This window comes from Triturus cristatus, chromosome 8 (assembly GCF_964204655.1).
Source record: "Triturus cristatus chromosome 8, aTriCri1.1, whole genome shotgun sequence".
In the NCBI taxonomy this organism is placed as follows: domain Eukaryota; kingdom Metazoa; phylum Chordata; class Amphibia; order Caudata; family Salamandridae; genus Triturus; species Triturus cristatus.
Window position 1 is genome coordinate 404,718,918 of NC_140591.1, and position 27,241 is coordinate 404,746,158.

At 45.8% G+C, this 27,241-nt stretch overlaps 1 protein-coding gene across 1 annotated transcript in view; it reads right to left on the reverse strand.

Annotated features, from left to right (window-relative positions):
• The window catches only part of WDFY2 (WD repeat and FYVE domain containing 2), a 514,044-nt gene that overhangs the window by 230,011 nt on the left and 256,792 nt on the right, over positions 1-27,241 (reverse strand). Inside the window, exon 5 of the mRNA XM_085621796.1 lies at positions 405-555. Coding sequence (XP_085477922.1) covers positions 405-555 — 151 coding nt within the window. The remainder of the gene's footprint in view (positions 1-404; positions 556-27,241) is intronic.

Here is a 27,241-nt window from a genome sequence, read left to right on the forward strand (position 1 = left end):
TGTTGCGGGAAGTGGGGTCTACTGACACCTCATGTAAAGTTCCGCTTTTATGTTATCACCAGACCCTTGCGCTGTCGTTCCATGTGTGTGTCCTGCAGGTGTATGTGTGATGAATGTTTAACATCAGTATGGTAATACGGCCCCTAGTAAAGCCCGTACTGATCATTTCTTTAATAGTCTATGCCATCTTAACATTTGTATTTGCTTTTTGACATAATTAACTACAGCTAAAACTTATTTTGGAAATACAAAATCGGAGTAACGTCCAAACCGTGGATGCTGTTCTGGTCTTTAACGAACAATGACAATGAACTTGCACTGGCACTGAAATCGTAGAATAGAGAACAGGACTTGCTCTAAAGGTATGTAACGTGGCAGAAATCACAGACTGCTCGAAAGGATACTGTAGACATGCAGCCCAGGCAGCTGTGCGGTAACTGCCAAGACGGCGGCCACTCTCTGAACAATGCCAGGTAAAGTTCTTGTCCTGTCCTGTGCTTAAGACCCATTCCATTTCCAGAACAAACAGCACCATTGTTACTCTGCCTTGGTGAGCTGGAAAGAAAGATCAGAAACGGGAGTCAATTACATTTATGTTGGCAAAAATACATACAGATTCAAATATGCACCTACCAACTTCTCAAAACACAACAATACCAATCTATCTGTTTCACGAAGACTTTTTTGTAGGTATTATTGCACTTTTAGTACACAACTGTACATAAAGACTATGCTAAATTGATATGATAAGAACGGTACAGCAAGGTGATACATAGATATGCGATTATATGCCATTAAGAGGTTTGTTTTTTCACTGAGGGGTCCCAAACAACAACCAGCTCTCTCTACCAAAGAAAGTGACACAATTTCTCCCATGTGGCATCTTAAGAATTGCTATTTTTAGCCATTGTACTCTACCGTCTGGACGGTAGCAGCGCACTGCTCCACTGCCTTTCAAACTCCAAAAGTACCTCCCTAAGGACAGCTAGCACCTCACAACACATCTCATAAGGGGCCTGGTGAAATATGACCACATCATCCTATACCTAGTGAAACCCCTCCGGCTCCATGCACTATCTTCAGAACCAGTAGAATTAACTACAAAGCCATTACGAAAACACACCCAAAACATTTGACAAGAGGCTACGCATTCACCCAAAAAAAAAAAAAGCATTAGCAATGCAATGGGTCTCGCATTTACGCGAGTTTCAGTTATTAGTATTGTAAATAACATGCCTTTCATTTATGTTTTAAAAATGAAAACAAAAATAAAAGGCATTGTCATTTACAAGGTTAATAGCTCAAACTCGCGTAAATGTGAAACCTATTGCATTGCAAACTAGATAGACCAGCAATGGATGAATTTCCAGTTGACCAGTTACTAGTGTTTTCTCTGGATCCAGTTGCGGAATGTGCATTAGACTCTATATGACCATTGGAGGAAAAAATTGAATTTCTACATGTTAAATAAAAACGCCAAACTGAGCCTCAGTCCTTAAGTTACACAATCAACCTGGACTCAACTGTAACTGTATGCATTACGCTTCTGACGATTAAAAAAACACACATCAGTGGTCGGTGCCAATAGAAACCATTCGCAACTGGCAAACTGATATTCCGCCAGCCACCATAAAGGTAGTTAAAACTTTAAAAGTAAAGATGCTTGGCTTCGTTGCAGGAGTCCTCTAGGGGAGAGACACCCCCACAGGGCACGGAGATTGTGTTAGAAGGACATTACCAGGAGAGGTGTCAATGCCCAGAACGAAAAGTTGTCACGGGAGCTTAAAATGCTAATAGCTGCAGAAAGGACAGGCACGAAGGTGTAAGAGTCGGGACCCTTGCTGGTTTTTAGTGCCCACTGTATTGGCCCAGGACAATGCGGGGCTATAAAGCCTGGCAGTGCTGGCTGGGGTTGGCTGCCATCGCTGGGGCTGGTAATCACAGGCTGCACGGCGGCTTCCTGCTAATTACAGACACCCAGAGGCGTGTGATGGGGAACAAAAGGCAGGCATGCTGCAGACATCCTGAGATCAGTCGAATGTACCCCACCCCACCCAGATGACTCCGGGGTTCCTGCTGGCTGAACCCTGACGGGGCGAAAGAGACCAGCCCGGCAATCCTTCAGCAACAAACCACCTACCCAAGCCGCAGTTGCGTTCCAAGCAGGGTATCCATCGCCCATTTAAGTTAAATGAGAACATACCAAACAAAACTCACGTATCACTTTTGTCGCCGCAAAAATATGACAACAGCGGTGGGTGGCATTTGTAATCTTTTATAATCCAGAAAGCAGGAAGTTTATGACAAATGCTACGTATTTGGGTAGTCTGTGGTGAGAGAGTGCGACTTTCGATTTAACCTTAAAAAGTAAATTATGCTGATCGTCGTGCATTTATAAACGGCTTTCTTCAACGCTTTCCACCTACGTTTATTTGTCAAAGTCCAGCGTGGGACAAAAAGCAACAAGCGTCCTTCTGGTGATTTGACAGGCGGCGAAGGCAAGAATCAAGTACAGCGTCCTTTGAGTGAAAGCGGAGATAGAGCGTGCGAATGCGCGGTGGGAGCGCGCGAAAGTGAAAGCTGAAATCGACAGAGAAGAAACGCCGTGCGCGTGCACACCTCCTGTCTGGGCGCACACATGTTTGGTCTCCCTTCGCACACCAAACCGACAACAATAGAGTCTCGCCAAGGCGAAGGAGCGCATGTGCTGCATTCGCTAGGCGAGACCTAAAAAGGGGGCAACATGCCTTCTTTATCTACGCACACGGGATCTGGAAAGGCATTCTGGTGTCCATCAGGAGTGGCTAAACTCTACTTCAATCTAGGACAGAGATGAAGCAACAAATGAAGTAGCAGCCAACTTCTCTCAGAACCCAGCTATCACTTCAATTATTTGTTGCCTGTGTCTTTTCCTTTGCCTCTGACGAGCACTCTTCTACCTTCCAACTACATTCACATTATAGAAATACTACATACATACATACCCCCAAATTACCTGTAAACTCACTTGAAACTCCATATTATTGACAACTACTCTGATACAATTTTCTGTGGTTTAAGCCACGCAGCGCTTTGCTGACTGCTGCTGTGAGTGAGTTCCTGTCAGCATGGAAACCAGTCAGCAGTGGGTTTGTACAGACCCACAACAAAAAGGTGGTAGGAGACACCAGAGTACCAATCGCATTATCCTATCCTCACCTAGATCTGTGGAGACTGATGAAGGGGAGATGGCGGATCATCATCTGCACTTTAACTGCTTCTCTTGTCTATTTGGCCAGGGGAGGCAGAGGGGAGGGATAAAAGTTTGTCGGATGCAACCACTTCCACAAGTGATGCTAGAGCACTGAAAAATAACTTGTTTTTTTTGCTGTGACTTAATACCAGTGATTAACGATATTTTGAATGCAGTAATCACTCTAATGGATATTACTGGCTGACATGGAGAGTTATAATAACAGGTATTTTACAGCTAGGTTCAATTTATACACATAAAAGCTTACATGCCTGACTTGCTGGTTCTTGGAGGATCCTGGTCTGGCCAGGGAAACTGCTGTCTAGTGCGGCATCAGGGCTCCAATCACACAGCTCTCCATCTTACAACGACCTGTTTGTTCCTTTCCTGATCCACTGTATATTTCAACAGTGGGGTTCGCTATTAAAAATGCTATAAATGGCTACAAGGTATGCAGTAGAGGCTCACTAGGGGATATCCTTACTTTTGAAAAGCAGCAGCTGACCCAAATGTTATATATTTGAAGGAAGCTTCAATGATTGGGAGACTTCAAGTGAATGACAAATGTGTCTCCTTCAGAGGTGGTTGACTATGTTTGAATATACCAAACCTATTTCTACAGTACAACAGAATACTAGAGCACCAGATATGCATCAATTTAGTTTCCCAATTGGCCAGCGATCTGGAACAGCTTAAGCACATTAATGAATACGATAAGTGATAACTAGGCAGTCTCCATACTCTCCCACACTAAGAGAAATGACACTGTCAAAAAACCTCCTGCAGTTCTAGGAAAAAGTGGAACAGGGATTATAGAGCAGACCCAACGGGTAATGAGTGGTCCAAGGCATGTCAACGTATGGCAAAACTATGCAGCAACATAAGGTTCACATTGACTCAGCTTAATATGCTACACCACCCATACACAATTCCATACAACAGACCGAAGTAAAAGCAGCCACTGCCCCGAGTGTGGCAACCTAGAGGCTATGCTCCACCATCTAATATCTGCCAATTGACAGACTAAAAAAGATACACTAAGCTGTATATACAGAGGATTCTTGCCTGCCGGACCACTCTGTTTCCCACATAGAACAAAACGGAAAAAAGGTGCCAACACTTGTCCTGAGTTGAGCCAAAAGTATGTTTGCCAAAATATGTCTAAGTCCTGAGTAACCGTAGGATGAAGAGGAAAAACTATTTCTTGAGATTGTAAGTAGAAACTATTAACTGGAGTAATTTCTTGCTGACTGGCTCTACTACACTACAAGGCTTATAATCCCCAAGACCATTTACGATACCTGGTATACAAGTGATTAACAATATTTATACTGATTGGAATACAGACGTTTGATATTTCAACTGGCCTTGATGTATAACGATTAGAATGCCTCCCCACAACTTGTGGGTTTTGGGATCTGTTGTTGAACACACCATCAACTGCACATGTCCCAATCATGGTCAGCTGATCAATAAAATCAATTAAAAAATGTTTCAGCGTGTCTGAGGGCTGTTCTTAGAGAATGATGAACTCTGTTGCATTAAAAGTAATGAGGACAAAGGTGTCACACGCAATACATATTTTGGAACAACTAAGAATCAGACTACATATTCAGGATGAAATGCCACTATTGTGAAATGCATTTCACAATAAGAGCATAAAACTTGTGAAAACATACACTATCACTTTTAAAGAGTCCAAGTAATATTCGGAAATATGAAATAATTAGCACTGTAGTTGAGGTGTGCAACAAGTAGGTGAATTCTTTTTTCTTGCTTTGCCAGGTAGAGAAGGAAGAGGCATCATAAAATCATGAAGTGAAGGTTGAGCAAACAAACCACGACACAACTAGGGCTCACTGCCAGCGACTGGTATAGAAGACCGACTGCTATTTGCATAGCATGCTTGACAGAGGGAAGATGCATATGCTTCTACTGGGAAGGATAAGGTCACAATTTAATTCAGTTTAAATGTATGTCCTATGTCATAAAGAAACTTAGTAGATGAATACATGGTGCTCATGAAACGTAAATAATAATTAAAAAGGGATGGACTTTAAGTTGAAATTGCAGCTCAAAAGACAACTAAATGTATAATGGTGGGTTAGTCTGACATTCACAGGGCAATCTAGTAGAAAATTATACAAACTACCATAAAATGTGGGTGAACAAGTGTGTGACAACATATTCAGACTTCTTTTCATGATTATAGCTGATGTCATGGGATAAATCATTGTTCTCAAGTACTCCTACCTGTTCCCTGGCATTTTAGTAGCTTCATGATTTGTAAAGGAGTTCAATTAACAAATAGTTGTCCAGTCCTATTACTCATCACAATGGTTATTTTCTCCCTTATTCAGAGCAAGATCAGTTCCATTAAAAATGCTGTCACAATAATATGCAGGTTATCCACATTTTAGTCAAATAAGGCCTCACCAGTGACCCTGAACCAACAACATAACCTGCAAGTTAGCTAAAATATGAACCCAGACTATTTGCAAAGAACCTCTGCCTTGATGTTGCCTTGTGCTGCCACAAAAACATCCCTCTAGTCTTGAAAAGTCTGGTATCTAACCCTTCATATGGGAGGAGGTGGAAGTGCCCTATTGGAGGTTGCCTCCCTTGTGTTCTTTTGAAAACGAGAGATGTTACCGCAAAGCCCTCACAATGTGGGCTGTCTCAGTGCTCTTTGCAACGTTATCCAAAAGGTGGCCTTCATTAAACAGGAGATTTAACATGATCTTAATATGGACACACTAAGCAAACCCTGTGTCTTGAATACAATTATGTTATTTATCTTTCATCATATGGTGCCTGCAGCATCTAGGGTATAATGTGTGTTAGAAATAGACTTGCCCTCCTCGCACATATCTGGCACTATCTTACTTTCTAGGATGTTTCCAAGGCCTCCCAGTTCCTCCCCCGACACTTCTCTTATCTGTAAAGTAAAGCCTGGAAGACGGGAATATGCCACTCCAGGATTCTATGGAATTTGCTGCAACAAAAAGTTTGCTTTTCTTGTCTGGGGGTGCCCTTGATTTCAGAAAATATTTGTGAAATGTAGGCACGACTATCCAAGTCTGACTATCCGGTGCAAATGTTAATAGGAATCTGAGGCAATACCTTATACTTGTATTACACACTTGGTGTGACAGAACAGGCCTTGATTGGTACAGCAGAATTGTCCCTTGCTGATTTCAGAACAGTCTTAAACATCTGCAGGTACTAAATATTCTTTTTCCAGTCCATTTTAATGTTTCAATGAGGAAGTCATCATTTCCTCCACTACCTTTATAGTGACAAAGCAATAGTATGCCGTTCTTTGTATTAACAAGATGGTAGTCATGGAGTAAGTCAAACACATAACAGTCCAAAGCACTATTCTCGTAACACCCTTCTATACCTTCTTAATCATCCATTTTTCTTTCTTCTCTTCACAGAATTCACAGGTAATATTGTTGCAAGTGAAGGTGGTAAAACTATTTACATTTTGGAATCACTATCTTTCTCTCAGGAATCACGAAAGCGTGATGTTCTTGGTATTATCCTCTTAGAAGGTGAGTAGCCTAATTCTTTCATCGCGTTACTGGAACTTTGTGTCAAAACAGATTTGAAGGTAGTTTGGCCAGTATGTGTCTTATATCTGGGGATGAAATGAGCAGCATTCCGTCTAATATCCACACAAGGTTCATTGAAACCTAACTAAGCATCAGACTGTAAGCTATATTATTATGGAAAGCAGCATTGCAGATTTCAACTTACATCAACCAAGGGTAATATACTGTTGTTCATATGCATTTATCTCATGAACTTCGTTGGCAACTATAGGATACAGTGCTTAAAGGCTGTGTTCCTAGGCTGGCCAACCTATCATTGGTATGGCCTTACATTGGAACGCGAAGGTTCATACCTCACATGCAATTCACAAAAAGCAGCCATAATGAAAACAGGCCACAAGAGGAACACCTAATGTACACTGTATTAGGTATGGCCATTTTGTCAGGCAGTGTTCACAATTATTGTGCACAACAGTGACACACGTACCACAATTAACATTTTGGCTATTGACTTTATAGATACAGATTAGCGAACTACACCCCAAATTAAACACTGGGCCTACGAGTCATCTAGAATATAAGTGTGTGTGAAGTCATTCAGTGATATGCACATCATTCTCACGTATTCCAACCCTTCTGTTTTCAAACACATTTCTGTTCTATGCAAATACAGACTACACGCACTACAAGGATTACTTAATGAGCATTGTGATAGCAAGAAACTAGAAACTCCAGATAGGGTTTCAATGTTACAGTGGTGGGGAGAAGGATTGTATTATTAGGCTTTTTTCCACATAAAGGTTAACATTGAATGGAATAGTGATTAATGGGAAGATTTAAGTAGAAAAAAAAGGTTTGAACTCATTACGGTGGTATCACCAGATGCATTCTGGAATGAAGCCCCAACCCAGAGTTAAAGCGAAAATATGAATGATAGGGGAAGAGGAACAATGAGAGATTCCACCCTTCTCAGACATTACAAGGGATTATTTACTCACAAACTAGGTACTATTTGGGGGTTCAAACACAGAATTTATGTCGAGGAAGGAGATAGCTAGTGAAGCAAAAAATGAGAAATGTGCTTTCTTTTTAATGTCAGAGATGACTTAGCTGAGGAGCTTATGTATGATCTCAGCATAACTGAGCCATCAGAATCATCCTTATGGCTGTCTCCACTGGTGATAAGATGGAAAGCAAATGGCAGTATGGGTTGAATGGATCGTAGAAGAAATGTAGGTGCATTCCTATCCCTTCCCACATACTGATGACATTTGGGGGATGAAGTTGTTTTAGCAAGCTCAATCTAACATCTGAGAATCAGAATCTAAGCATTCACCAACCTTTCAGTTGTGTAGCATGACGTTTGGGATTAGCTTCCTCAGTCTAACAATAACAATGCTTAAAGTTCTGGAAGGCATCAGGGAAGCTGTTGCCTTCCACGATAACAATCCAGGGACTGGGAAGTAACCATGACAGGATCCTGGGGAGATTAAGCAAGTCGAGAAATACAGTAAATAAAAAAAAGGGTGAACTTTAGAACCCTACAGTCAAATACTTTGGACACATCTTATGAGCACATGAAGTAGAGCCTTATACTAGTCTGGCAGAAGCAATTGTGAAAGCTCATCAATATTACTTGTTCACTTTATGCTGGTCTTAGACCATGTATAATACCCTTCTGCATTTTGGGTAGGTGTGCCATTTTCCTCACAATATAAATAATGTTTGGTACTATCATACTAATTTTAGCAATTTGTGAGTTTTGAAGTGAATTTACCCTGTGAAAATGCATATCTTCGGCTGGGATTCGATGACCCATGTCTGAGAGAAAGCAGTTTTCGGGTATTGGTTTTCTCATACAAATGTGGAAATTGCTCCAGAAGATAAAATGACTACACATTTTCCATTAATTCAAAAATATCTTTGCCACAATGTGAAAAAACATCTGACATGCCGATTAACATATGTACTTCCAAAAAGCATGAACAGTCTGTCAGTTAATTCCCCCGTGATCTACTGCTGCTTCACAAGAGCTCTTGTGAGGAACTAGAGTACTACCATTGCACATCCATGACAAATGTAAGGCACATCTGAACGCCATGGTGCTGGAATCAGATCACAAAACATTTGCCACAGAGGAGAACTAATAAACAAAATGAGAGGCCTAATCGTGTCACAGAAATTATGGTTAGTGCTATGGAACGCTAAAATAAGGAAACGTTCTATAAACTGTCAAACATTTTACTCAGCCATGTAACATGTAACCCATGTCTAAGGTAGCTTCACCAAAGAGTATCAATGAACAACTAGGGTGCTAACATTCTGTATTCAAGACAAAAGTAATGAATGCCATTTTGAAGGAATAGGGGATGTTGAAAGTAAAGCCTATCCTGTAGAGCAGGCTGAAGTAAAGGAGCATTAAAGTGTTAAAGCAGATATGAAACTAGCTGGTTTGAACATGAATCATACATGAATATAGAAAAACTGGCAAAGTGGCATACAAAGTTATCTAATTATTTGTCAATTTATGGGATATATAAAAAATATTTTTTCATTTAAAATAAACAAACTGCCAGCTTCTTCACATCATTCAGTTATTCGTATTGCACATTATGTATAAAGAGCAAATATGTTTCACCAAATGAAGTGATTTAGACTTCAAAAAAGAGATAAAAACATTATCTTTTCTCTTTTTATTATGACTGTATTACCTATGCAATCTTCCATGTCCTCACTGTGAATTTATACAACAAGATAACTTTTTTACAAGATGTAAACAAAATATTAGAAATATATTGGTATATTTATCTTAAATGGAAAAATATTTGTTATATATTAAAAAAATGACAAATAAATAATTAGATAACATCTGTGTATGCCACTTTGCCTGTTTTTCTATATACATGTTATTGTATGATTCATGTTCTAAATCTTTCTGTCTGCACCTACAGTACTAGTGCCTTGCCCAGGCTTTTTCTTCAGTTCATATTTTCCTAGTTATGGGCAAGTTTATCTTGTAAACAGGGGCCCTGCCATTTCCAAAGTTATGGAACCCTAATCTGCGCAGATGAGCTGCGACCACCGCCATCACTTTCGTGAACACCCAAGGGGCACTGGTAAGGCCAAAGTGGAGCATGGTAAACTGAAAATGCTTGTGGCCTACCGTGAACCATAGGCAACACCTGCTGGCAAGACAAGGATGTGGAAATAGGCGTTCTGCAAGTCCAACACTACTATTCAGTCTCCCGGATTGAGGGCAGACAGGACCTGAGCCAACATGAGCATTTTGAATTCCAGAGGAAGCGGTTGAGGGCCCTGAGGTCTAAGATAGGACGTAGGCCTTTGTCCTTCTTGGGTACCAGAAAGTAGTGGGAATAGCAACTGCAACCTACTTCTGGCACAGGGACCCTTTCGATAGCTCTCTTGGCCAAGAGAACCAATTTCCTGGTGGAGAAGGGCCAAGTGATCCTCTGGCCTTCAGTGGATTGCTGGTGGCTTGGAGGGTGGGGTAGTCTCGAAGGGAAGGGAGTAGACCCTTCAGACTATCTGCAAAACCCACCTGTCTGACGTGATGTTTTGCCAGTGGGGGAGGTGATGGCGAATCCTGCTGCCCACTGGTGGCCCTGAAAGGTCAGACTAGAAAGGTTTGGAGACTGCTGCAGGGAGGTATGGGTGGACTGGGCCACACGCTGGCCCCCAGACCTGCGTTGCTGGGTCCCACGTCCGCGGCCACGCACAGGCTGGCTAGCTTGACGGCCCTGTGGCCAGATTGGGTGGAACATGGTGGGGCACCCCTTCCGTAGCTACAGAAGGGGAGAAAGGCGTACTGCTCGAGCCCTGAGTCCGCCTTGTCACCGAACAGGCAATGGCCATCAAAGGGCATGTCCAGAAGGGGGGATTGGACATCCCCAGAGAAACCAGACGTCCTCACACAGGCGTAGTGCCTCAGGGCAACTGACATGGAAACCGTTCTGCCCAGAGAGTTGGCGGTATCCGGCCCACACCCAATGGTGAACTTAGCTGCGTCTCGACCCTCCGTCACTGAGCGGGTGAGAATAGCCCAGGCCTCCTCTGGGCACTGTAGCAGCACTTGCGCAACCGAATCCCACACTAATGGGTATAACGGCCCAAGATGCATGCAGTGGTCACCGACCGCAGCGCTAAGCTGGCGGAAGAAAACATGCTTCCCAAGGTTGTCTAGCTTCTTGGATTCCCTATCTGGGGGAGCAGTAGGGAATGCGCCCTCAGAAGATGAGGCTTGAACCACCAAGCTCCCAGGGATAGGGTGTTTGGAGAGGAAAAGTGGGTCACCTGGGCCGAGCGGTGGCATCGGGCAATCATCCTGTCCACAGGAGCCCCTGTGCTGGGCTTGGACCAAGTGTCCAGAAGGACATCAGTGAGGGCTTCATTAAAAGGCAACAGAGGATCCAAAGAGGCCACTGCCGGTTGAATACCTTTGTCAGAAGGTTAGTCCTGACTGCCACCGTAGGAAACTCCAGGCCCAAGGCCTCAGCCACCCTATGCAACACCACTGCGTACAAAGCTCCCTCCTCTATAGGAAGGGTAGAGGGGGAGAGCATGCCAAGGTCTGGAGGGGTGTCCAAAACACTGGCATCAACTAGTTCCTCTCACCAGTCCGGCTCTTCGAGTTAGTCAGCTAAAGGATCTACAGACCCCTCCCAGTCCCCCTCACCCGCCTCTGGCTGCCACTCAGGGAGGTAGGGAACGCCAGGAACGAACAGCGGTACAAATGTACCTTCTGGTGCTGGTAACGACGTCGGGTGACGTGTTGAACTCGGGTGTGAGTATGGGGTCAACGCAGGTTGGGGCACAACCAGCGCCTTGAGCATCGTCACTGGAACTGGTGCCGGGGAAGGCACTGTGAGGTTGACCGCCATTGATCCAGATCCAGGCCTGGATCCTCAGTGGCCCGCCGGGTCCTAAGCCGCCGACATCCAAAGCCCAGGGCCCCCAGCTGAGTCCGCGGGGTCCAAAGGCGCACCAACGGAGTCGGACTACCCAAAGATGCTGTGATGCGCTTCGTAAAAACCTTGAAGCTGGGCATGGGACGCTCTGGCTCCGAGAAAGGGAGGGAAGCGCTGAGCTGTCCCAGAAGCGGGCTCGGAAGAAGGAGCTGGACAGCAACGACGCTCCGTGTCCCATATCGCGCCGGCCGACGGACGGGGAGAAGCCGAAGAGCGACAATGCTTCTTCACCTTCTTCTTGTGCTTCGACTTACCAGAGGAGTGTGAAGACTTCGATGATGAGTGGTGGTGGCTCTGCGACCGATCCCGAGGCCTTCCTCTTGACCGGGACCTCGAACGATGCAGTCGGAGCATGACTTCGGGTGGTGGTTGCGCTCCAAGCTCCAGAGTCACACAAGGTGCGGATCCGTGATGGACATTAACTTGAGTCACAAAGATTGAAACCAGTCCAACGATGGGACATCCCTCGTGCTACCAGGAGTTGAAGACTCAAAAAAGACATAGACAAAAGTAAAACAAGCATTAAAAATGCAATAGGTCTCGCCTTTGATTAAGTTAAAGCCATTAGCTTTGCTATACAATACCATTAGCAAAGCAAATGACTAACTTAATCAAAGGCGAGACCTATTGCATTTTCAATGCTTGTTCTTTCTCGTTCTCACACGTGTTTTTTACTTCAGTTTGTAATTGTCTATTGTCGTAATGGAATTTTTTCGCAGACGGTTCCTTGAAAGTTGATGCTCATAACGGAAAAAGTACGAGCGTTTTTTCTTTCAAATCGGTCATACTCAAAATCAAACACAGTCGCAGTTTCTTGCTCCCAGGCGTGGTCCTCGTTTAGGACCATCTTGGCGCGCTATGACGAGAGAAGGAATGCAGATTTAGGCACAGCTGTCTGAGAGGAGTGACGTCAAATGTGGTCATCAAGTCTGAGAGAGAAGGGGAACCGACACAGCTGAAGAGGAAAGTAGGATTAGGAGGGGCCGTGGGAACAGATTATTATTCATGCCCGTCTACATTATTAGACAACTCAGCAAATATTGAGAAACAAAGCGCCTCAGGGCACTTACCCCAATGAAGGCACTAGTATGTGAGCACTAAAACGTAAAGTGCCCCACAACAGTGCCATTTACACAAACTGTCAGCCAGTTCAACGATAATACGCCTTCTCCTCTCTCTGAACTGCAATGCCCATTCATTCCTTGGCCTCTCTGCTTAGACTGCCAAGAGGCCATACATGTGTGCCCATTATGGAATGGCAGAACGGCCAGTCATGGCGAATTTATTGACAACAGAGTACCTTGACGCCGTTTAAAGAGATTCCCTGAACCGTAAAGGGCTCCCTTGAATGAAAGGTGCTACTGGCCCATGTGAATTGCATAAGTTTCCTACACAAATCTGGTTTAATATAACAAAACGTTACAGTAACTCTGTACAAACTTGCTGATTTTTTTTCTCTACAAGCATCCATTTTGCAGGGGTTTTCCCTACGCAATAAACACTAACCTGTCTGTGGGCAGTAAGCTCACCAGGTCAACTGGGGCCACGGCGTTCCTCCGCTGGTAGAGGACCGCCCACCGAACGTTGAGATCCGTGCGGGGTAGGCTGGGACCTCTGTGTCGTCAGTGCAGCCCTGGAAGGCACCGACCTCTGCCCTGCGGCGCCATGTCGGTTACACCTTCTCAAGCCGGACAAAGTCCCAAAGTGGAAGCTTGTTATTATTTTTATGATTAACTATTATTATTGCTGTCATTATAATACCAATAAGAGCAGGAAATCTTACCTGCCTTACGCCGCCACCGCCAGGAGTCATTTTTGGGGGCCAACGAGCAGGCAGCAACCAGCAGAGGAGCACAATCACCGCGTCGCCGCCCCGGGACTCTATCTCCCGGCAGCCCCAGCGGCGGCGCGTACAGCTGACACGCTGTGAGCGCCAGGAGACGCCTTAAGTGACCGGGCAGACCGGCGGAGCAGGGGGGAGAGCAGGAAATCTTACCTGCCTTACGCCGCCACCGCCAGGAGTCATTTTTGGGGGCCAACGAGCAGGCAGCAACCAGCAGAGGAGCACAATCACCGCGTCGCCGCCCCGGGACTCTATCTCCCGGCAGCCCCAGCGGCGGCGCGTACAGCTGACGCGCTGTGAGCGCCAGGAGACGCCTTAAGTGACCGGGCAGACCCGCTTCGCGAGACGCGCGCGGGACCGCGCCGGGCTAAGCCCGGGCAAAGGGCGGGCCGTCTGTGGCCGTCCGGGGCAGGAGGAGGCAGGGCTGGGCCATCCCTCTTACATCGGATTCCAGGACATCTGCCCCACATCAGGTACTGCTGTTGTCTTTCACATTTACATTCTTGCTCCATGAGTGTTGCTGTGGAGTTGTTCAGCGTTAGTGTACATTGGCTGTAATCTGGATTTAGTTATAGCCGACATTCATTTTCGGCCCATATTCTATTATGTTTGGCCTTAAGAAAAACAAGGTGGTCACGGGGGCTGGTTCCATGAATAATTTTCTTGTTAAGAGGGTGACCAAAATCAACGAGGATAGAAGGGCTTCTTTGGGTAAAGCAGACGCTCTAGATTACGTCCCCTCCCCAGCTAGAGCTGCTACACTGGAGGATTTCCAAGATGGCGAAAGAAACCCGGACTGTATTCTAGATGCACAAAACGCTACTGAGCCAATAAGTAATACAGTAGCTTCCATCCACCAGGAGCCTGATACTGTATTAATGGTCTCTACAATGAATGATACGTTATGCCCTGACTCTGAGGAAGAGGCAGAAATATTGGAAGAAACCAGGGGAAAGAGACCCTTTAGATCATGCAGAAGGCAGCAAAGCAAGAGGGGGGGTAAGACAGTCCACAGGAGAAGAGGGGAAAATCACCGGCCGGATAGTTACATCTCTCCCAAATCCAAACCAAATGCAGAGATTATAAAGGAACCCAGTATTACACTGAGCCCAGAGCAGTTTGATTTACTAATTAAACGTATTGAGGCGGCTGTTGACCTAAAACTTAAGGCTTCCATTGACTGTCTTACAGTCAAATTGGACACCGCAAATGCGGAGCTTAAAAGATTAGGAGGTCTATTGGACCAACAGCTGGTTAAACTTTCTCAGGTGAATCCCTTACCCCCTCAAATTAGTTTAGCAAGTCCCGAAGTGATGGGAGATAGTGCTACAAAAGCCCCCAACCCTCCTTCTTCGATCCCTCCGGTTAGTTGCCCGGTTAACAACCCTACTGTTCCCCCAGCCATCTACCCCCCACCAGCAGATTTGGATGCTGATCAGGCTAGGGGATTGCAGAGACCTGGCCCCTTATATAACACTAATGTTGCACAAAGTAGACGCGTCAATACTATTAATTTGCCCCCGGATTGCGCCCCTTATGTCATCGTACTTGCAAATGTTCCGTTGTTTTGCTCAGGTAATACTGAGCCGCATGAGGAAGCGCATGTCTCTCTCAAAAACAAAGTAGTGGCCTGGTTAGGTGCTAAATGTGGTTTCCCTTCCAAACATGCTGGAGATATTATTACGACGAGGAGAGTTAATTGGATTGGCCCATCAAGGAAATCATGCAGAGGGGATTGCGTGGTTGTGAACTTTAAATACCCACAACATGTGGCCACAGTCCTCCTACGGGCAGCATCCCTGTTGGAGGACAGTAACAGTATCCGAGTTCGTCCACTTGGGTATTTCTACAACCAGGCCAATTTTCCCTCCTTGCCCAGACCAAGATCAAATCCATTTACCCCGGTGGGGCCCAGTCGGGTTCATCAAAGTTCGTTGCAGGGCCGTGATAACTCTAGTACATTTGGTCCCCCCATTACAACATATAACAGGTTTAATGTGCTCTCAGGTCTCGACCTCTGTGATTGACGGGGTGAGGGAGAGGGTACAGAGGACGCCGCCGTAGCGGCCCCAACACCAGTGGTCCATGTACCTTCTTCTGAAACGGTTAAGAACAGTTCACCAGAGAGTATTAGTGACACTGGGGACACGGTTAGGCTGTTATCTTGGAACATTGCTGGGTTGCGGACTAAGAAGGGAGACCCCAATTGGGAAAACTTTGTAAAGCGTTATGATGTTATCGCCTTGCAAGAGACTTGGGATTTGGAGTGTGACTACTGGATAGATGGCTTCACATCCTTCTTTGTCCCTGCTTTGTCTTCCCCTGCCGGACGGAACAAAGGAGGTCTCATGATGCTGGTTTCGGTGAATTTAAAAGGCAAATTGATCATGTTAGACTGCGCTTCCAATAACTTTATTATTCTGGAGTTAACTTTAGAGGATGGTGGTAAACTACTGTTGGTTAACTGTTATAGTGCTCCCAACAGCAATCCAGAATCCTTGCATTTTAATTGGTTATCTGATTTTTTAATTCTTTACGGAGACAAGCATTCCACTCTGTATCGATTCATTTTAATGGGTGATTTTAATGTTCATTTGTGTTCAAAATGTGTTATGGCGGAATCGGAGGGGCCTGACAGCGTGTCACCCCCTCATTTAGAACACACACAGAAGGGTCGAGCACTTGAACATGTACTGCAGGAAAATGAGCTATTTGAACCTGAATTTTATGATAATAGTACACGGGTTGCCACCTACACGGGAAGGGCTAGCGACTCGATAATTGATTTTATTTTTGTTTCGAGATATTTTCTTAATTATGTGATTTCATATAATGCAATTGCTATGCCCATGAGTGATCATAATCCTGTTGGATTGGTGTTAACAAATAGTGCCTTCTTGTTAAAATCTGTTGTTCTCCATCGGACTATATTGCCTGTAAAGGAAAAGGATCAGGGGAGAAGACTTAAATGGGAGACGGTTGTACCGGAATTTTTTTTTACAACTTTATCCAACTCAGTCGCGGAAGAGTTAAATGTGTGTGCCACTCCATCAGCTGGGCACAATGATATCATATCTTCCTTTGAAGATATTTGCCGGTTTGTGTCTAGCAGTCTCTTAGTCAAAGGGCAGGGGGCCAAACAAAAGCCGGCTAAAGGCTGGTTCGATAAAAATTGCAGTAAAGCTCATAACCGCCTTAAAAAAGCCCTCAACACTCGCCCAAGGGATAAGGAGCTTGTGGCGCGATTAAGAAAGGATTATAACACGGCCACTACTCTGCGCAAAAATGAATTAAAAAGCAAAGCTTGGGAGGACTTAAGGGATAAAGCCACTCTAAAAAATAGCGCTGAGTTTTGGACAATAATAAATTCCCAATTACTTACAGGCGCTCAAAACTCAGCACAGGAACTAAATATCTCAGAGGACGATTGGCTATGCCATTTCGAAAAAATGTATGACAGTCACAGGGAGCCGGACCCTTTTATAATCCCCGTAAATGAGAGCCCCATGGAGCCTGTGAGTTTTGAAACCAGTGAGGTACTTAGAGCCATAGAGGAGACAGCAGGGCGCAAGGCCCCGGGCCCCGATGGAGTGCCAGCGGACATGTTCAGGGCAAATCCACTGTTTTGGGCAAATATTTTAACTAGAGTTTTTAACGCCGCCGTAATAGTGGGTTTCCCTCAGTCCTGGTCTCTAGCTACAATCGTCCCAATATTCAAAAAAGGGCAGAGAGGAGACCCAAAATGCTATAGACCAATATCGCTTCTGGACTCCTCAGTAAAAAATTTTAGGCAAGGTTGTCCTGGCGAGGATTTCTGCGTGGGCTAAGGGGAATAACATCTTGTCCGAGGCACAATTTGGCTTTAGGTCAGGGAGGAGCACTGAGGACCAATGCCTCAACCTCCACCTCATACTCTCCAAATATACCAGAGCAAAAGGGGGCAGCTTATTCCTTGGTTTTATGGACCTGTCCACAGCTTTTGATCTCGTTAATAGATCTAAGTTGTGGGCAATGTTGCTGGAGATGGGCCTCGACAGTTCCTTGGTACACTTTCTGGCGGAGCTCCATAAAGATCTGAGGGCCCGTATTAGAATGACCACCGACGGAAAGTGTACCGAGAGTTTTAGATCCACTAGAGGGGTCCGCCAGGGATGCATCCTGGCGCCAATGTTGTTCACGCTTTACGTGAACTCGTTGGAGGGCTACCTAACGTCTGCCACAAAGGATTTCCCGAGCATGGGGGGTGCACCAATCCCGGTGCTCCTCTATGCCGATGACGCGGTACTTATAGCTAGGACCCCAGTTGCCTTACAAAAGCTACTTGACGCCTTTGGCAATTTTATGACTAGTCTCGACCTGGTGATCAACGAAAGCAAATCACATACCATGTCAGTAGGATGTGGTATGCGTAAAGAAAAAACTTTTTTTTGTGACGGAGAGGTGATTACTAGTGTCAAAGTCTTTACCTACTTGGGTGTGATTTTTGACCAGAGGGGAACCTGGACACCGCAGCTAACATCTAACATGAATGCGGTAAGAAGTTCATATGCTGCAATTCTGGGTTTTGCTAAGAGATTGGGGGGGAAACCTATGGAGGCTATTATGGCCGTTTATAAAGCCAAGACAATCGCAATTGCTAGATATGGTGCAGCTGTCTGGGGTTACGTTAATTCTAAAGATATCCAGACTGAGGAAAATAAATTTTTTCGCTCACTGCTGGGTTTACCCCAGTCAACGGCTACCTACTCAGTACACCTAGAGTTGGGAATGGGTTACATCCTAGACATAATAAATCTAGCTCCACTATTGATGTGGATAAAGCTTTGGCTTAACCCAAACCTTAGCCTTAATCATCGGATCATCAAAGATTGTCTCCAACTTGATCACAGGAGGGATATTCAGTGGCTGTCTTACATTGAAACTACGACAGCACTTTTGGGACGCCCTGAAATATTTAGTAGACCTGAAGCCTTGTGTAGAGCTGACCTGCCGTGGGTGAAAACAAATTTTCTGAGAATTCGCATGGCCGAGCGCGAAGCCCACGATTTATGTAAACCCTCTGTGAGGGCTCATGTTCTGATATCTCCATCTTGTGTGCTGGCTCCTTATTTAATAACGGTAACCAACCCTTTTCATAGATGGCTTTTATCCAAATTTCGGTTTAATCAAACTTATACGGTGCTGTGGGATGAGAAAGACTGGTGCAAGCTTGAGGAATCGTACCCATGCAAATGTGATGGTTTCTCTATTCAGGATAATGCCCACTTTTTGTTTTTTTGTTCCTTCTATCACGAACCTCGCACTAGATATTTAAAATCTATTTTGAAGGACCTGGGTTTTATCCAGTATAAGCCTGCATTGTTATATTTACAGATGTTGCTCTCTCCACTAATTATGTACTGCACTGCTAGTTTTTTAGCCGCATCTGTGAGATGCAAGAGAGTAAGGCTAAGATTGGAAGAACAATAGAAACTTGGATCCATCTATACTGCTCATTCGAGTGCATTTTTTTTTTTTCTCCTTTTAAATGTATTTTATGCAATTATTGCCTTTTTATTCTGCTTTTTAAATTTATCAACTGTTTAATACTGTTTTAGATGAACTTTTGATATTTGCTGTAGAATGCTTTTATGATTTTAATTAATCGAATAAAGTGGATTTTGACTTGACTTGACTAATACCAATAATAATGCGGCACATTATTTTTTTTATTATTATTGTTGCTGTCATTATAATAATAACCGATAATGATGCAAACAAGAATTATAATAATTACTATTATACAGATAGTATTGTCCTGAATTATTACTATTAATAATAATAACGATTATTCTTGTTTTTATTAATACTAAGCACCATTTTTGTAGCTCTGCGCAGCCCTTTAACATACTAAAAAGACGAACCCCACACTGCATCCATATGTTGACTGGAAGACTAACTTTGGATTCACTGGGTCCCGACAACCAGGAGTCCCCGCACCTTGCAGGTCACGTGTGCGTGAGGCGTGTGCATTCTGGGACTTGTAGTCGTGCTTTTTCAGTTTGAAGTACGTCACATACCTCATGGGACCACCTAGTGGCTGTGTGCCCGCTCTCTCTACTCTCTCCTTCCCCTTTGGGCAATGCGGGTAGGTGTGGTGGTATCAGGTATGCACCCATTGCAGGCCGTGAAGGGGGCGAGTACTGGGCTTACAGACCCCGTCGTATACCACTTCCCCCAAGGAATGGGAAACGTACTGGGCTCAAGGCCTGCCCTTACCCTCCGTTTGCAGGACAAGGCCTTTTTAAGGCAGGCGCCATTCTCAGCACTGGGAACTCACAACACTACATTCCTGGCATTCCCAGGGCTGGCATCACTGCAGCTCTTCAAGGGCCCGGCAGCAGCAATGGAGCTGGGGGGCAGCTGAGGGCCAAGCACCCGTCTGAAAACTTCAATCTCCCCCAGCAAATGACTGAAACCTCTCTGCCCAGAGCAGGCTGCATTAGCGCTGCATATGTCAAATGGTCATATGACATGGGGTGCATTTCAGACAGTCTTAGACTTTCAGTGATGAGCGATGAGCATGATGGGACTGTATTCACCATAGTCAATTTCCTTGAACCATTAAGATGGCAAGTAGTGCTACGAAGTAGCGCTATGCAAATCAATAAAATAAATAAATCTACAGCAGGCAGGAGACATTTCCTCATATGGTCCTCTTCCACCAATCACGACATCCCCCTGAACTGTGCGACTTTCCCTGGAGTGCCCTGAGGCAGATTTAAATGGCTGTGTCAGTTTGTTAATGCCTTTCTCTGCGTGTTCGTGTGGCGCCATTTCTTGTCGCTGTGTGTTCCCTTCTTAGTCACAGTCAGCGCTTCTTAGCCCGCTCCATTTGAAGTGTTTTCCTTTATATTTAATTTGTTTGTGTTCCCGAACCTTTGATTATTTTTGCTCCTTTGGTTTATTTGCACTTTTTGTTACAGAGAAAATGAGCTCTGGACCTGTGGGGACTGCTTGCCATGTCAGCTGAGTGACTGAGACGGCAGCCATAGGGGTGGGTGTTTCTGTTTTCAGCTGCATGCCGCCATGCGTGCGTGTGTGGACATCATATGCAAAGAGTTGCCATGACAATGACAAGCTTAGCACAAGATGGTGTCGGACTGTCCACAGTCCGTAGGGGCACGCGCATGCTGTCTGCATTGGACAGATGGCGAGAGCAGCTTTCTTTGTCCATGCAGGCGCATGCATGCAAGCGTTGGGGAGAATCGATACCAAAAGGTCTCTCTGATGAGAGCAGCGCATGCGCTGCTTTTCGCCAGGCGAGACCTAAAAATGACTAAGAGGCAAGCCCTCTCCGGATCTGCGCTGGCTACCGCGGAAAAAGATAGAACTGATGTCAGCGCGACGTCATCCCGGTTACCACGACGCCGACAATGAACACAGAGTCAACCAACGCCACCTACCGATGCGCAGGGGTACTGCTACAGAAAGATTCTCCGGATCCAGTCTGACCCCTGGGGGTAAATCTAAGGTAAGGAATCTATAACTAATGGTCTCTTTCAGATACAAGGTTATTATAACAAGGCTTGAGATGACTGTTAATAAGTAAAGGTTATATAGCAGGACTGCAGGGCAGTTTACTTAGCCAAGGAATGGCCTATTAAAAAGGACTATTTTAGTACAGAAAACTGTATAGAATACCTGTTATATGGTACCTTCTTCTCCGACAGGTCATGCTGCTTAGAAAACGAGGATGGTGAAATCACATTTTTGAGTAACTGATTATAAGTGGGCAGATATGACTGAGATTTTTACCAAACCAGTAAATTTCAAGTTTTTTACTTAAAAATGAGGCACAACTTGCATGTTCTGTTTTTTTTCTGGGCCATACCGAACTCCTCGAACGTCTCTTCCTCTTGATAAATTTGGGCAGGTTTGGCTAGACACAATCTGGCAGCGGAATACAACAAAGTCTATAGCACCAATGACACCCTGCTCTGGAACTGGAACTCCTGTTTGTTGGGAGACTACCAGTGAGACAGTGAAGGAAGGGCCCGTCAGAGCCCGGAGGAGGCTGGGCTGGGCCATCCTTCTTGGCTTTTGTTTATAGGTACTTTTTAAAAATTCTTACTCTTATTCTGATGGCTGCTCTTAGTGATAATGGGTAAAAGTAAAGCCGTAGGGGGTCCTCTGGCGTCCACCCCTCTTCCCAACTAAAGGCACTTCAAGCAACAGGATTCTGGAGAGAGCCACAGGGGGTCATTAGTACCGAAATTGCATTAACCATAAGGAGACTAAGTCTTTAACAGCACCTTCGCCCACTGTTTCTCCTCTCGTGGGCGTCAGGCATGTGTCTGATATCACGCCTATTCGTTCTGAAAGCCCTCAGCCATCTGTTAATGTTAACGTGGCCTAGTCGGGCAGTTCAAACTAAATCCACAGAGACTGATGGTCAAACTTGTTCTTCCCTTTTGCCCCTAAGACAGGTACAATTACCTTCACTGTCAACGAGGGCATGGAGGGTACATCTGCATTGAACCCTCTTTGGGTATCTCAAATAATGGAGACCTCCATAATAAGAGTCAAGGAACTCCTCCAAGCTGAGCTTTCCCCTCTTATTGTCTGCCTGCATGCAATTGACCATGATTTGACTGCCACTAAGCAGCTAAATGCTTTCCCGGCACCAGCCCCAAATTTGGCTACTAAAAAAAAAAACAGGTTCTGGACAATGGACAAGTTAATCCTGCCAAATCCTTAAGACCTTTGTTATCTTTGAGGCTTCCCCTGAACAGGTATTGTCCCAATTCTGCCACTAAAGCCTCTGAACAGAATTCCCCTGACGTCCTTCCAGTCTCTATTTCTTCTGCCAGGTGCAACCATGCACTATACCCAGGGGATTTATGCAGTATAACCAGGGGTTAAATCCCCCAGAAGATTTTCACTCAAGGGGAACGGAGGACAGTGGGCCTCCCCCACACTTCAGCCAACCATTGGTTAATCTTCCTCTAGTTTCTTGTCATTCTGAGTTCCTCCTCTACATAAGGATCAGAATGAGGCGCATGAAGAACTCTTTAACAAAACTCTTGATTGGCTTTTGCGGTAAAGGAGTTTTTTCTTTGTTTCTGTAAGTAACATTTTATTGACTCGCAGGGTTGGTTGTATTAGGCCTGGACCAGTGGATAGGCACGGTGATTGTGTTATCATTATTCTTCGATCCCCTTCACTAGTGCAAAGCATGCTTTTTGGGTGTTTGAGCAAACCGGTAGCCTGGAGCAATAATGCCTACTGCCCTAGGGTATTTCCATATACCATGCCCTTGATCCTTGCCGGAAAATAAACGCCACTCGCTAAAGGTTTGTATCCCACAAGTGTTCGACAGTGTTAATTAACATCACTCCCCTGGCTAATGCTGATATTTTTAGTTTACAAATCTCAAATTGTTTTGATATGTTATCAAGTGTGGATTGACTTCGTAATACCCCGGAGGCCGTTCCCTGCAACATCAGTGTAATGGGGAATTATATTTCGGTGGTCGAGCTCAAACCTGCAGACGACTGTTTAGCAAATGTGTTCTGCAGTAGTTGAATCCTCTTCTAGCGTTTTATTTGAGCGGTTTGGCACTCCACCCGAAGGTTCCAGAGTTGAGGCCATGGGAGCCGACCATCGTTTTTCCTTGCTGAACTGGAATGTTGAGGGTATCAAGGATAAGATGCCAACCCTGCTTGGTTTAATTTTGTTAGATATTATTTTGTAGTTTTGCAAGAAATATGGGCAATTACTCCTATCTTATGTCCTGGGTTCACTTGCTCCCTCTTCCAGTGGCAGAGCTAGTGATGAACTCTCCATTTGGGTCCAATAGAACCTCAAAGTAGAAATCACGGTGCTTAAGACCAAGAGCTCAGCTTTCCGAGCACTGCTCATTGAGGATGTTTTTAGCTCATATCATTCCTATTTGGTTAATTTTTATGATAATGCTTTTGTACATTGAGACTGTGTTTATTATATGCAACTATTTACCTTTCTTTCACTTTTGAGGCCTATTTTCGGAGGGGGTTTGTGCCCAGCCATGCTATCTCAAATGCAAGGAATTTAATACAAAATTAACTGTTTTTTGAGAGGATCAGGTTTGTGACAATCAAGTTGTCCGCCTAGAAGAACAAGTTACTTACCTTCAGTAACAATATATTAGTAAGAAACATTAGTAAGTTATAGATTCCTTAACTCAGAATTATTCCCAGGCATCAGACTGGATCCGGAAAGTTTTTTCGTCAGCAGTACCTCTGCGCGTCAGCAGGTGGCATCGGTTGGCTCCGCGTCCGTCGTCGGCTTCGTGGTCACTGGAATGACGTCACGGCAGCTACTCAGATGCCGCCCTCGCTCGCTGACGTCAGCTCTGTACACGACTTTCCGCGCCAGAAATGCAGAGCCATGCAAGACACTGACCACTGGTGTACAAAACTAGGGACCTCAAAGGATGTCCTTAACCCTAGAAATCAGTTCGCAGAACGGGGAGGTTGGGTGGGGCGGTAAGGAATCTATAACTAACTAATGTTTCTTACAGATTTATCATTACCGAAGGTAAGTAACTTGATCATCTGAAAGAAACACGTTAGTTATAGAATCCTTACCTTAGAATAGGTACCCCAGCAATACCAACCCCGGTGGTGGGTCTGCGAACCAAGATCACACCAGAAAGTCCTGGAGAACAGAACGGCCAAAGAAGCCGTCTCTCCGGACTTGGCTGTCCAGGCAGTAGTGTTTGGTGAACGTGTGCAGCGATGCCCACATGGCTGTCTGACAAATGTCATTTAGAGGAACTTCAGTAGTGGCTGCCATCGCCCAGATGGAATCGGCACGTAGCCTGACCGGAGGCTCCTTTTTAGCCAGAGAATAGCATGACTTAATACACAAAACCCATCAAGAAATGGTGTGTACGGCCCGAGCTTTCTTGGCGCCCACGTTGCCAACAAAGAGTTGGTCATCCACCCGGAACTGTTTTGTGCGATCCAGATAGAAAGAGAGCACACATTTTGGGTTCAGACGGTGGAGCCTCTCTACCTCCTTCGAAGGATGCAGAGGCGGAAAGAAAGTGGGCAAAGTAATGGTCTGCCCGATGTGAAAGGCAGTGACCACCTTAGGAAGGGAGGATGGACAGGTCCTGAGAACCACCTTGTCCAGATGGACAGACAGGAAAGGAGGTTTGGAAGAAAGGGCCTGGAGCTCACTCACCCTTCTAGTAGAAGTGATGGCTACCAGGAAAGCAGTCTTAAGAGTCAAGAGTCTTAAAGGACAGTTATGTAGCGGCTCAAAGTGAGAGCACATTAAATAGGTAAGAACAAGATTCAAGTCCCACTGAGGCATAACGAAGGGGATTGGAGGAAAGAGATGCGTTAAGCTTTTCAAGAAACAGTTAACTACCGGGGACTTCAAAAGAGAAGGCTGATCCGGTAGCCAAAGGAAGGCAGAGATGGCTAAAAGATAGCCCTTGATAGTACCCAGAGCAGAGCCCTGCTGGGCCAAAGAAAGAAGGAACAAGACAACTTCAGAGAGAGGAGCAGAAAGGGGATCCACAGTCTTTGCTGTGCACCATGGCACAAATTTGTTCCACCGGCAGGCGTATACCGTCTTAGTGGAGGGACGCCTAGCTGCCATGATTACGTCACAGACTTCTGGAGGCAGGTCGAAAGACATCAACTGCCACCGCTCAATCTCGATGCAAGGAGGTGGAGACTGGACAGGTTCGGGTGGAGGCCCGTCCCCGGCTGCTGCGACAGAAGATCCTCCCGAAGAGACAGCCTGATCGGAGGATCGATGGCCATGCTCAGCAGCTCGGGATACCAGACTCTTTGTGCCCAATCCGGGGCCACAGGAATGACTTGGGCCCGGTCGGGCCTGATCTTCTTCAGCACTCTGGGCAGAAGTGGTATAGGTGGAAAGGCGTACAACAGACCGCAACTCCACTTGCGACGAAACGCATCACCTAGCGAGTGGCACGTTGGAAATTCCAAAGCGCAGAATTGCTGACATTGCGCTTTCTCTTTGGTGGCGAATAGATCTAACAAAGGCACTCCCCACTCTCGAAAGAGACCTTGCATTACCTCCGAGTAATCCTGCACCTGCGTCTGAGATCGTCCGCCCTGGCGTTCAGAGATCCTGCCAGGTGTTGAACCACCAGGGATATGCCCTGATGTTCCAGCCATGTCCAGAGGCGAAGGGCCTCTTGACATAGGGTCCACGACCCCACTCTGCCCTGTTTGTTGCAGTACCACATGGCAGTGGTGTTGTCGGTGCACACCTGCACTACTCTTCCCTGGACAGAGAAAAGGAATGTTTTCAGTGCAAGACGAAGACCAGAGGCCTCTGATCTCCGCCTCTCCCATGTGGCGCCCCATCCCAGTAGGGATGCGTCCGTCATGACAGTGTGGTCTAGTTGGGGAAGGGAGAGGGATCTGCCATTGACCCAATCCTGGAACGTGAGCCACCACTGCAGTTGTCGTGCAGTGTCCTCCGAGATCTGGACGCAAATCGGACAGATTCCCCTGATGCTGCGCGCCCATGGGAACTTCAGGTCCTACTGCAGAGGCCGCATATACCACCTGGCACGATCGACCAACAGGATGCAAGAGGCCATGAGGCCCAGCAGCCTCAGAGTCATCCTGACCGAAACCCGGGTTAGAGGCTGAAAGATCAGAATCATAGCCTGAATATCACAGACTCGTTTTTAGGGAGGATAGACCCGAAAAATTTGTCGTGTCCAGAACCGCTCCGATGAAGAGGAGCTTCTGAGATGGAATCAGATGCGACTTTGGCACATTGATGGAGAACCCCAGCGAATGAAGGGGGTCGGGCCTTAGTCTGGAGGTGGGAGACGACTGCCTGAGGCGAGCCCACTTTTAACAGCCAGTCATCGAGATAGGGGAAGACTGAAACCCCTGATCTGCGCAGATGAGCTGCGACCACTGCCATCACTTTCGTGAACACCCGAGGGGCGCTGGTAAGGCCAAAGGGGAGCACGGTAAATTGAAAATGCTCGTGGCCTACCGTGAACCATAGGTAACGCCTAGGGCCGGCAGGACGGGGATGTGAAACTAAGCATCTTGCAAGTCCAAAGCTACCATCCAGTCTTCCGGGTCGAGGGCAGACTAGACCTGAGCAAGCGTCATCACTTATAACTTCTCCTTCCGGAGGAAGCGATTGACGTCCCTGAGGTCCAAGATAGGACGCAGGCCCTTGTCCTTCTTGGGGATCCTAAAGTAGTGGGAGTAACAACCACAACCTACTTCGGGGTCAGGAATGCACTCGATGGCCCCCTTGGCGAAGAGAGCCGCAACTTCCTGCTGGAGAAGGGCCAGATGATCCTTCGACATGCAGTGGTATCTCGGTGGCATGGCTGGAGGGGTAGTCTCGAAGGGGAGGGAGTAGCCCCTTTGGACTATTGGCAGAAACCACCTGTGACGTGATGGTGCGCCAGTGGGGGAGGTGATGGCGAATCCTGCCGCCCACTGGCGTTTGATGGGCCTGAAATGTCAAACTAGGAAGGTTTGGAGGCTGCTGCAGAGGGGTGGGTTAGTGGAATGGCCCGCCCACTGGCCCCCGGAACCACGACGGTTGTTGCCACGTCCCCGGCCATGCGAAGGTTGGG